Below are 13,159 nucleotides of genomic sequence, written 5' to 3'. Positions count from 1 at the left end.
GTGAGGAAAACTGTGATGCAGGGGATGATTCTTCTTACTGGTTTAGTGTAGTCCCTTGCCAGTGAGATCTTAACCATTTTGGGGTGGTTAAAAAATTATGAACATAAACATAACTAAACTGGCTTTATGCTACATTGTTCTGCACATAGAAATACTGCAAATTTGTGGAGACAAGACAAAACAGTGATGCTTCTTGGAATTTTTGTGCATAGGTAACTCAAGCAAAGAATCTAAACTCAAACGTTAAGAAGTAGAATATACACGTATGAGGGATATTTTAATATTTTGGAAGAACTGTTCTTAACCTTAGTCACATTGGTAAATCTAGGTTCTGATCCATTAATAACTTGACACATAAGTAGCTTCAACTGTTTTAAGTATTGGAGCTGTATTTTGACTGTGTCTGAACTTAATAGCAACATAATCTGGCTACTATAACCAGAAGGAAGGTAGAAAGAAATGAGAACAATAATAGAAATGGTATTTTTAAGTTAAGCACTTAAGTGATGTGCTCAACTAGAGTTTCTGGAGATAGATTCCTCCCCAGAGAAAAAGGACAATGCAGATATGCCTCCAAGACATGCTATTCCCTAGGTTTGCAGGAGTTCCCCATAGATTTGGGAGGTTGTCCCAGTTTCCTTCTCTGACTGCATGGCTGGGCAAAGCAGAGAGACAAACAATAGTGCTTCATGGTTAAGCAGGGCTGATTCCCCCCTGACCTACATGGAAGAAATTTCTTGTATCTCATTGCTTCCCGAACAGAGATATACAGTCTCTGACAAAAACATATTTATTAAAATAAGGAAACAACGGTAACTAAACTTCAGTGGTAACATTGTTTCTGTTAAACAGACAACATTCTGTTGTCAAAAATAGTTTCCATTCTTTATAGAGCTATGTTAAGGGGAGATGTATATGGGGCTTTTCTGAAATATGTTAGTATGTACTAAGAAAGTCCCTTGCTTTATTATTAGTTTTGGCTCTGAAAGCACTGTGGCAAGACTGAAAAATTCTGTATACAGGAGCAACTAAACAAGGACCGTGTAGTAGTTATGTGATCTTGCAATTGTAGGGTTTGTTTGTTGTGTTTTTTCCAAAACATGCCTTTCCTTTTCTGCAGGCTATTATATTGGTCTTCAGATGGTAGAGTTTCTAGCATACACCGAGCAACCCTCAGTGGAAGTGATGTGAGAGGTGTTTTAAGGACCACAGAAAAAATAAAGGCCATCTCACTAGATTTGGTTGACAGAAGGCTCTACTGGATCCAACATGACCATGAGAAAGAGATTTCCCGTATTGGATCCTGCAACTATGAAGGTGGAGCGGTTCATTTGCTCAAAAATTCTGTCCGGTGAGTTTTCCTGAGCCTGTCAGAAATAAAACACTCATTTCCTGGGAATGCAGCTAAGCTCTCTTCTTCCTTCTCCCTTTTATTTTATCAGTTCATAACACAATAAAGTGTATAAAGTGTAGTGCAAGGGGCCTGTAACTGTAAATCTAAAACTACTGGTAGGAAAATGGAAAAAATTGCTGTTGTGATGATAATACTGCCACTTAGCATGCTTCCATCTTTCAAGCTTTTAGCAGATGATAACTGCTTAATCCTTAGGAATCCTCTCTGAATGTTTATGAGTGGCCTTCTTCTGCAGATACAGAAGTCAGAAGCAGAGATTAAATGATTTGCCCAAGGTCACAGTGGATGAGCTCAGGTGTCTGAGCTGTGCTCAAGAGACTGAGCTAGATCAGGCCTGTCCTATCCTCCACTAAGCCTGTTGTCCTGCTTAGCTGCTGGGTGGTGGAGCCCAAACCTGTGCTTATGCTCTCCAACAAACATCACAAGATGAAGTGAAAAGTGTTCTGTGCAACAGACTTGTTCCCCTCTACTCCTCGCTCCCGGGTCTAAGCACAGCTGAAGGAGATGTTATCCCATGTGTCTTTGGGTGCCTTTAATATCCAGCCTTCATGCTTTGCAGTAGTCCAGATGCTCTATGGTGGGCTTGTTTTCTGTGGGGTACTCAGGAAAAGGTTACTCTCTATCACTGCAGTTTCTGTCAGTATGGCTGGATGGGCATATGCATAATAGGGACTGTCACAGATTCACGGATTCACAGAATGTTAGGGGTTGGAAGGGACCTCAAAAGATCATCTAGTCCAACTCCCCTGCCAGAACAGGATCACCTAGCGTACATCACCCAGGAACATGTCCAGGCAGACCTTGAAATTCTCCAGAGATGGCGACCCCACCACCTGCCTGGGCAGCCCGTTCCAGTGCTTAATGCACTCAAATGCAAAATGAGAAAAATACATCTTTTCTTTGGCCTGTTGATTTAGATACGCAGCACACCATTTGAACATGATGAACACAAGAGTACTTTCCTCCTACATTGCAATTGTCACATTGGATTTTACTTACCTTTTCCCCTTTCCTCCCTTGAATTGGCTGGTGTTCACTAGGGCACTTTCCTTTTGAACCTGGATGATAACAGACTCTCCTTTTTCCACCTGGAGTATGTACTGGAAAGTGGAAGCAAAAAATCCCTCTTTCAGTATTTTTTTCTACCTTCCCTCTTATTAAAAACTGGGCCCTTTTGTGGTTCTTGCTGGCTGTTATAACTGACCAGCAAATGGAAAATAAATTCCTGTGACATGAGAAGCAACAAGAGGGAATGCTCTACTCCTAACCCTCCACCTCCACCCTGTTTTCCTGGGGCAGTCAGAAGCACCAGAGCAGGCACGCAAATCTGGGAAATGGGGGGACTTCTCTGGCTTGAATTCTTTAACAAAGCAAGTGTCCATTTTGGTTGCTGGGTTCATGAGAAACAGGGTGGTGCCTTGGCTTTCTCTGTCAATTGACTCAGTCCTGAACAATAGCTTCTATAACTCCTGTAAAAAAACTCCTATCCATTTTGCATCTATTTCTTGCAAATCTGCAGGATTCTGTGGGCTGGATTACTTGGGAATGTTGCTGGCATCTCATCCAATTCTCATATATGTAAGATAGTATGAGATACATATATATAAGAATACAAACAAAGGTTATTTTTCAATAACTTGATTGAACTAGATGCTCAGAAAATTTAGTGAGTAAATATATGGGGATCAGGTAATGTACTTCTTTGTGTTTTCTCTTTGTAGACATCAACTGCTTGGTATGTCTCTCTTTGCTGATCACCTTTACTATTCAGAGTTGAAATCTGGTATGATATGGAGAGCCAACAAGTATACTGGAAAAGTTGTTGTTACAATTAGCCTGAAGCCATCATTTTTTCCACCAGTGGAGATGAAAGTGGTACATCCATTTAAACAGCCAGGTGCAAGAACAGATTCTCAGGATTTTGGTAAGTAAAGTGTAATGGCACAGTGGTATGTGTGAGAATAATAACGCTATACACTCCAAATTTCTTACAATAATAATTTTCTTCAGCAAAATTCCAGGCCTCAGTGAAGTCAAGAAAAAAACATTCCTTTAACTTCAGTGATCCATGGTTCCAGTTAGTGTGTGTAACTCCAGCTGGAGTGTCAGGCTAGAATGTGCTGATCATGAAAAACTGATTTCATTAATTTGTCTACAAATGCAGATAAATGTGATTTTCTCCTCTTTGTTCACACAAAGATGTTTTTATTCTTTCCTGCTAAATGCACAAAGCATACAGTTTTGTAATCCTCCATGCAGATTGCCTTTATCAAATGTCTGCTCCTTCTAGAAGTTTTATTCTAATATGCATCTAAACACCTCTGATGATTTGGCACTGAATGATTTTAAGTGCAGAGAGTGTCCTACAAGTGATATTGTGAATGTCTCAGCTTTGATCTGAAATGGCTGGATTGTGAGTCAGCCTGGTTTAGGCAGACTTCAAGTTGCCATAATAAGTATGACATAAGAGCTTTGGCCCTCCTTAACTGATATCATTTGCAGGCTATAGTGTGAGGTCATCATGTCACCGTGTGTCAGAAAATGGAGGTAGTTCAGTGTGTAAAGCTCACACTCCGTGAGGATCCCTGCTGAGGCAGCAGAAAGTGGGAGGTATCCAGGGGAAGTAATGTCTTATTCTCTATCTCTGGAAAGCAGACAAAGAGTATTCTTGCTTTAATGGAATAACTTTTGTCACCAGTTTTGTTTGGATACGAACAACTGATCAAACAACTCAGGCATTGTGTGTTGAGCAGTGGTTGTAGCACTCCTGGGGGAAGATGGCTGTGGATTCCCAGAGGTAGAGAAAAGAGGAGAAAGTAGTGTTTGTTCATGTGAGCAAAAATGATACTAAATATCTTTCTTGAACCATTTCTAAATATCTACTATAAAATAAGCTTTCTATTTCTTCATGCCAGCCAACAGCTTTATACGATACCTTGCTATCTCTCCTTCCTGAAACCTGGTCAGAGTGGGAAAATAAAATCTTCAAGAGAGCTTTCCCTTTCAAATGCTTTATTTGCAGTGAAAAGGGCTGTTGAGATGCAGAAGAGAAAGTGTTCCAGGAAATCAAGCTTATACTTGTAAACAGAGGGAGCTTACATTCAGAGACAATACCTGTTTTGTGCTTCCTTCAAGGAAGACTCATCCTGGCAAATGGAAGCACCTTCTTCAGCTGACATGTTTGATGCTCTCACACAGAGGACCTAAGGAAGAATACATTTGTGGTGCAGACAGTGACATGTCCACACATCTCAGGATTGTTACAATGACATTTGGAAAGTCTAATGAGGCCTTCTTGGATGTCTGTCACCATGTCTGCATATGCATGAAGATAGAGAGAAAGAAACAATGACCAAGAAAGTGTCCATGACAGTAGTCTCTTGAACCTGAGGGGCTATTTGTTGAGTTACATATGTCCTCTCTGCAAGAGTGTATAGCATAATTTCATTGACCACTAAGTCAACTATATGGACTAAGTGCCCATACTTAGCTTTTATTGTTCTCTCAGAAGATCAACTCCACTTCTTCCACCAGAACATGCTGCTTTCTGGTGTTTCTCTTTCCACTGGAAAAATGATTACCCCACCTTTATTAATAAACTACTAAAGTTTTTAAACATCTCACAGTATATACCCCTGTATTTCTAAAGTGTGTGGTAAATTTTTGTATGCCAGTAAGTAGTGTCAGTAGTAGGCCTTTTTTTTTAAATTCCAGGTGCTGTTTTGTAAAAATATCTGGGAAGTGATGGAGTAGAAAGAAGCTTAACAGGCTGAATCCAGATGAATCTTTTGGACTTTGCCTGCACCTTGCTTGGCTTATTCACTGCAAGAATAGGGAGGAAAGGAGGACTAATGAGCCTGGACTACAAGTGAGATTTATAGCTGACCTTACAACAGAGAAACCTGGAGATAAAAGCATACCTAGACTAATTGGATGCTCTGCACAAACTGGGAAAGTGTATGTTGCAGTGTAGTGTCAGCTGTGAATTATCAGGCCTTCTTTAAAGCAGATAGCAAGTGAGTTCCTTCAGATGAAAAGAGAACTTATGAGAAGAGTTCAACTGACATGATTTTATTTTTTACTGGAATTTGGACTATTTACTACTTAAATCCCTCATGTCCCCTCTTCTCTTTCTCTTTCAAAAAACTTTCCTGAATTGGTCAAGGCAAATGAGTACAGAGAGCATTAATTCAGCTGCAGGGTTGCTGTAATTCCACATAACTTTAGTATGGCAGTATCTGGAAGATGGCCTCTAATTTACCTCAAGTCTTTTTGACTTGATCCTAGATTTGATGACAGTATGTGTATTTATAAATGCCTGCTGGAATGTTCTTCACACATTTATTAATGGCCCATAAAATATCTTAATTACCTTAAAATCTCAAAGACTGCCTCTGGAATTTTTGTAAAGTATCTTCTCTGACAGATTAATGATATTCAGTACACTCATGTTATTTTTTTTGGAGGAATTATGTTGTATTTCTACCCAGTGTAAGATAACAGCATGAGACTATTAGCTGAGAACAACCATTTCCACAGAAGAGAGGTGATGAGAGGAGAAAAAAGACACACACACACACAAAAACAAACTAGAAAGTATGGTTTGTAACGGTTGTTTGAGATTATCTTAAAAACTTTGTGATTCATAATTTAGTCAACATTGATTTTAAATTTTTAACAATTTTTTTTTTTTAGGTATTGATTTGGCAACATTGAGTTCTAATAATTATTCAATTAAAAAATAATATCTTCCTGAGATTTCCCACAGGGCAAAATTATTGCTTCTGGGACAAAAAAAACCAGCACCAGTGATAAGCCTAAGATAAGAATAAGATGCAGCCTTGAATGTGGTCTTGTTTCTGGTTTATATTGTTTTTTGATTGCATGTACTTGCCCTTTTGTAATTCTAATGAGTTCTGTATTTGAAGATTAGAGACCCCAGTACTATGTGTTTCTGGAACATGTCACTCAGAGAGGTGGTAGATGCCTCATCCTTTGAAACATTCAAGGTCAGATTGAACTGGACTCTGAGCAACCTGATCTAGGTGAAGATGTCTCTGCTTACTGCAGGGGGATTGGACTAGATGACATTTAAAGGTCTCTTCCAACCAAACCCTATGATTCTATGATTCAGTTGTAGCAGGGACAAAGGTTAAGTTTCCAGTTCAAAATTAGTTCTACAGAAAAGGTAGTTCATGGTAGTGGTCTCTTGAACCTAAGGGACTATTGGTTGTATTATGTAAGTAATTACACAAGAGCTATGTAAAATTCAAGTCTCTCAAAAGGCAACACACTTAATAACATAAATAATGTCCATCTAGTCATCCATTCATCATTTTTCATTTAGTGATACAACATTTGTTAGAAAATAATTAATCAGTTTGATGCAAGTAAGTGCAATGTTGCTGATTTCAGCCAAGCTCAAGTATCTGTCTGGGAAATTATCTCAGCCCTTTATAGATGTGATCTGTCATTCCACCAAATGGCCAATATTTTCTCTGTTGTGGCTAGCAAAATACTAAACATCAAACTTAAATATTATGGTGCTTTCCATCTCTTGGAATTTAGGGGGTGAATTAGAAATAGCATAAGAAAATTGTTCACACACAGATCTCTTTGCCTGTATTAGGCCATGATTTCTTGTGTGTTACACGGCCCAGGGCAAAGACCGTGTTGTGTGTGGGTGACTCCGTACCCACATTCAGGAAGTGCAGTTCTGCTATTCTTAGATTAGGAAAGAGGCAAGCAACACCAGAAGAAGATTAGAAAGATTAGAGCAAAAATAATAGTTTGGGAGACAAAAATAAAACCACGAGTGTTGCATATTTGCAAAAGCACCAGCTCTAAAAAATAAATGAGCACAGAAATGAGGCTTTGCAATTCCTTCCCATGAAAGGATACTTCGATACCCATTTGCCTTTTTGTATAAAGCAGGAGAAGCAGGAAGGGTTCTGGGGATCCATTTGGTACTTTTCTCTGTTTCCTCTGGAAAAACTTTGAGTATATCCTGTTGGACAGCAGAAACATTCTGAGTTTTAAATCTGAGTACAAGATTTATAACACTTGTATTTCTCATAGTCAGAAACCATGATTGACTCCTATACAAGGATTCTCTAGGCTGTGCTAATAGTTTTTGTCCAAATGAAGATCATTATGATCATTATGATTTACCCAGTTATTTTTTTTTTCTAAGTAATGGGAGACTTGAGCACTGCTTTGCGCTAATAATTTCCAGTCTTGTATGCTCCCTTTCTTTTAAAATAGCGCTGCTTTCTAAAATATCTCTTTTTTTGCATGTGCTCTCTCTTTCTGTTACTCTCATATTTTCAGAGTGTTTTACAGAACCTGGTAACGTATAATACTGTGCAACACTGGCAGCATATGAAGCCTGCCATACAGAGTTTTCCCTTTCATAGTCACTGTAGGTATGCACACAAACCGAATAATCTACTTCAGGCTCTCTCTAGATCTGCTTGTGCTGACACTGAGCTAGAAATGATTGTTTGCACAGACGTACTCTTTGTCTTCCATGTACTTTCATTTTTATAGTGACTTTTTGGCCTGATTTTACCAACAGAAAGTAATAAAAGTTGCTTTCTATCAATGAGAATTTCCTTGGGTTGAGCAACTAGCTGTTGAGGAGACAACACATCAGTGAGCAACTTTGCTCAAAATAGCTTCTCCTTAGAGTTTTTTATTGTAAGAACTCCACTATGTTTACACTATATTTGTTTTTACAGAAAAAGAAACCTGTGATTTGAACAAGGAAAAGTGCAGAAGAAGAATCTGCAGGCCAGACTCAAAGACTCATCGGTGTAAATGTGCAAGTGGCTTTATTTTAAGCCGCAATAAACAGTTTTGTGAAGGTAATATGTGAATCTCCTGTCAGTTTTATTAATTAGATGGAAGAATTCTTCTGTGCTTTTACTTTTTTTATAACTTGAGTATGAAAAAAAATGACTCTGAGGTCTTAAAAGTTCCAGTTGTGCCCTTTCAGTTTTGTGTCCTTCCAGGTTCTGAAATAGTCTAAAAGGAGACCTATGGAAGTGTTGCAAATACTTTTCTTGTGAGAAATTTTGGTCTTAGCCTGAGTAGTTAAAAGAGTTTCAGATAAATAGACATACTTATGGATGCTTATTTAATTTTCAAATAAAAATTTAAACAGATATATCACCAAAGATTAAACATTGAAAAATCCTGCAACAAAATGGCTGTCTTAAGTCCCACTTTCAAAAGACCCATGAAATCTTAACATCCTTCTATTTCCATCTGGATTGTTTTTTTAAAAAAAAATCTAACGGTACTATTAATAATAGTTAACATATCACTTTTAGAAGCATGCTTTTCACTACAGATTTGAAAGGACTTGAAGGCACCCAAACTCCTAGCATGCAAGATTTACAGACTTGCCCAGAGCAGCAGCCATCCCGTTCTCAGGAAATTCACCAGGATTGGTTTCTGAGTTTCAACCTCTAAAATTCTTCTGTGTTTTGAGAAATTTACTTAAGTCATGTTGGAACCAAATTTTTTTAAATAATTTTTTTTTGTCTGAGTAAAGTGTCCAATGTAAATATTTTTGAGTGCATGCAGGATTTCACTGGCACTGGAGTCAGTATGGAAAGGCATACCTTTGAAAGTCCTCTAGGCACCTATGCATGGTGCCATGTGCATCCTGAGTAGGTTTTGCCAGAAGTTTCTTATTTGAATAAGGTCTGCAAACACTCTTTTTTATAATTTCTTAGGACCAACATATTTTTGTAAAATGAATGGGAAAAGGAGGTGTTTTTTGTAAATTGTTAGTTTGTTTCATTAATCTTATTCCTTGACGCTGGTCGATGATGATATTCTGACACAGCAACTGCTTCTTTTGGCAGATATCAATGAATGTGGTTTCTGGAATCATGGCTGTACTTTGGGCTGTGTGAACATCCCTGGTTCCTATTACTGCACTTGCCCAAGAGGTTTTGCTCTGCTGCCTGATAGGAAAACATGTCATGGTAAGTGGCAGTAATACATAAATGTTTCACGCATCATATTTGAGATAGTCCTCATTTAACACTGGAACCACTGAAAGTTATGTGTGTTGCATTGCTTGCTTCCAATCCCTCATTATGTAAGTAGGATCAGCTTAAAATGAGTGAACCAAATTCAGATGTCATGTTTAAGGAAATGTAATTTACATGTGAGTCATCAAGCATGAGCCTTTTCAGGAGAAAGAGAAAGTCTCCAGAGACACCTTTTTGCTCAGGTTAGGCTCTTGTCATATATTCCAGGTGGATAAGCAGTTATAGATTTTAAACATGGTTTCAGAATCTGGCTCACTCTGGCTCTCCTGCATATGAATTTGTACAGTCTCTGAATGAGCAGTTTACAGCATCATCTTTTTTCTCTTCAGATCAGGGTTGATAGCATTTCTAACTTGCGTGACATTAATGAAATTAAATCCATGTCCATCTGCTAACAACAAATAATACACATGGAAGTACTCATAAAGTTGCTTACTCTAGGGATCTGCTGCAGATGTGATTTTTAGTTTGGTTTTTGGTTTGTTGCCTTTTTTTTTTTTTCTTTTATCAATTAAATTGTGCATAAGAAGTATGCCTGAGAGAACTTATCCATATGACATACGTATGTAAAGCAGGAAGCTCTCTGTAGCTGGATAAATGTGAATAAACTAAACACAGAGAACATGGGGGAGTGGAGGAAAAACTAAAGAGCTGTCAGTAAGCTTCAAGTGATAGCAAGAGTCAGAGGTAAAAGGGTTTCCTTTCTCCCTTTATGCAGCACTGTGTTTATTCAGCTTACAAATTAACCAATTTTTTCTAAAGGAAGTCTAGAACATAAGGTATGAAGCACATCCAGGTTTTAAGATATTGGGATATTCCCAGTCACTTTTCTATTTCATAATGAAGTGAAACTTTGGCATAGAGGAAGCTCCTTCTACCTTATTTCTAGGAGGTATATGCCCTAAGTAGAAGTGCCAGTGGGTACCAATGAGTTCAGTCTGGATCATGGCAGGATCAGGACCCAGGCTATATTGAATATCACTACTAGAGAGTAAATGTAAGTCACAGAGTCTAACAAACTCTAGCAATCTATTTTACATGTCCAAAATTCACTTCTCCCTCTTTATGAAGAGGGAGCCAGGAGCAGGATGCAGTGACCCAGATGTGGGGGTCCAGAGTGTGTATGACAGCTGCAGAAAGCATCTGTATGTGACAGAAGACCTATATGAGACCTGCAGGCAGAGGCTATTGGGAGGCAGGGTATCCTTTTGTGTCCAAACCAAAAAAATGTAGGCACTGTGCAACTCAGTTCTGCTCTAGATGACTAGCTTGAACCATATGCCTACATTTTGAATGGCTCAAACTAGGTAGCAAATAACGTTTTTCTAACACAGGCTAGGGATACAGCATGGACAGTATAACTCCTTAACTACTGCAGCACAAGGCAGATATGTCACCAGCCATGCAACTTGAGAGAAGGAGAAATGCAAGGTGAGAAGTCCACATGCTGACCAGACATTTCAATGCCTTGTACGCCCAAGTCCTTTATGAAGATCTTCATCTAAAGCCATGAGCTCCAGTCAGAAAGAAACATGAGACCAGTTTCTGAACCCTCTTTGCTGTGCTGAAGAGGTTAAGAACAATCCAGTTCAGAGCACAGTTGCCCTGGAGAAGCAATATTTGCAACAGCTATGCACCTTTTAAGCCAGTGTATGCAGCTGATTCAAAGCAGCAGCTGTGGGAAACTTGCATTAGTTCCAGTCCTCCAGTGGGTGTTGCCATATGGCACTGGATTTGGCATGAAGAGATGCAGCACTGCAATACAGAAGGAGGAAGAAGCATATCCTGTGAAACTGCACTGAAGAAATACTAAAAAATATGTTGGCACTCCAACAGTTATAATTAAAAATAAAGGAAAGCTCTTGCCAGGTCCTCCCGAAGCTTCAAGAATTGCCACTAAGGAACATTGTTTTATTTCTAGAAGGTTCATCTCCTCTTTTCGTTGATTCTAACTCTGTTACCCTAGGAGTAGTAAGAAAGTAGTTTTTCCACATTCTCTTTGTGTTTTATACCAATTCTTTCAGTGTAACTGTCTTGTAGTTTTCCAAACCTCATCTATTTTTGATGAAATATAAAAAAGAAAGTTTTCCAAATTATTTTTATTTTGATAACACAACTTCATAAAATTTTAGAAAATTTAAAGCTGATCAGTATTATGGCTTCAGGACACAGCAATTTTCACTTTCTCCTTTGCTGTAATTAGGAGAGGAAATAATTGCTATAATTAGGAATTCTGAAAACAAAACAAACTCCAGAAAGACCACAGAAGTGTTTTACTCTAAACATCACAGGGCTGTGGTTTTTACTTTTTCTTTTTTTTTTTCTTCCTTTTTTTTAAAAAAAAAAAAAAATTTTTGTTTTTATTTTCTTTTTCTTTTGCTGTTTAAGAAAGTGTTAACATCTTTTGGGGGGCTTAGTAGAAAGTTGTATCATAATTTAAGAATTCTATTTTCCTTTGAAATTACTGTAGAGCTAATTTCCTGTACAAGTAACGTCACCGAATGTAGCCATGGTTGCCTTCAAACATCTAAAGGGCCTGTTTGCTTTTGTCCTGAAGGATCTGTACTCAAAGTGGATAGCAAAACATGCACGGGTAAGTTGCATTTTCTCTAGCTGTAGTGACTGCCCAACTTGGTTTATTCTTGGCACTGAGAGACAGAAGTGAATGAAGGCATTTTACACTCATTTTACACAATACAATTTTGTAATAATTGTACAAGATAGGAGGAAATGGAATATCAGGTCCTTTGAGTGCTGAGAAGAGAAGTATTCATCTTTTAATAGATATTTCCTAGCAGCAACATCAATGTTGGCAGGCCAATTTCTTTTGTTGTCAGCTCCCATCAAGGCATCTCCCAGATGTTTGTTGAAGAAGACATCGGAAAGTTTATATTCGAGTGGAAATACAGATACACAATTAGGGCTTGGGTGAAATGTGAAGATGACTTTACTGACATTATGCAACCCAGGTTCAGAGTCTCTCTAACTTTGAGCAATTGCATCTAATTATCCACAAATGGAATTTTTGCAGTTAGAATATTTGAAAGAGCTGCACCCACTGTTCTGTCATTCCTCATTCCAGAAAGCTTTCCAAATTCAGGAGACTGCAGCTTTTCAACCGTATCTTTTCAGTCTTAGTTAATCAAGATAGTTCCATTAATGCCAGGCTTATGCAGTGAAAAATCCCTTTTCCCCTGTACATCCTGTACATATTGCAGACTGTACTGTACATATAAATTCAGTCAGTGTTGATGTTTGGCTACAGACACTCCACTGAGTAAGCTCAGATTGTATTGAGGCTGTAACCACCATACAGCAACAAGAAGAAAGAATAGTTTTTGTATAAAATACTTCTTTTGTCATATTAGAAAATATAAATTCTCCACCCTAGCCTAATTAATTTCTGCAGAAAGAATGGCATTGATTTGCTCTTCCTTTGCATGGAGTGTGAAGTATGAAACAATTTGTTACTATCTTGTAGATGGGATAAGATTTGAATGGGAAAAAGAGTTCTCTGTAATAATGAACAAATGAAAACTCTCTTCATATATCCCACCCTGTCACCAACTCCCCTGCATGCCCCCCCCCGCCCCCCATCTTGTGCTGTGCCTTTTTGGGGAATACTCTGGAAGTAGTTACTACTTATTTGCTTTCACTTCATGAGACTTCTGTCTTCAGC

At 38.3% G+C, this 13,159-nt stretch overlaps 1 protein-coding gene across 1 annotated transcript in view; it reads left to right on the top strand.

Moving 5' to 3' along the window:
* The window catches only part of EGF (epidermal growth factor), a 60,123-nt gene that overhangs the window by 16,310 nt on the left and 30,654 nt on the right, over positions 1 to 13,159 (top strand). Inside the window, 5 exon segments of the mRNA XM_008940055.1 lie at positions 1,121 to 1,351; positions 3,136 to 3,338; positions 8,155 to 8,280; positions 9,289 to 9,411; positions 11,951 to 12,073. Of these exon segments, the coding sequence (XP_008938303.1) occupies positions 1,121 to 1,351; positions 3,136 to 3,338; positions 8,155 to 8,280; positions 9,289 to 9,411; positions 11,951 to 12,073 (806 nt within the window).

This window comes from Merops nubicus, unplaced genomic scaffold, assembly GCF_000691845.1.
Source record: "Merops nubicus isolate BGI_N331 unplaced genomic scaffold, ASM69184v1 scaffold14855, whole genome shotgun sequence".
Lineage (NCBI taxonomy): Eukaryota > Metazoa > Chordata > Aves > Coraciiformes > Meropidae > Merops > Merops nubicus.
The sequence above is the reverse complement of the archived record's forward strand: the minus strand, read 5'-3'. Positions and strand labels throughout refer to the sequence as shown.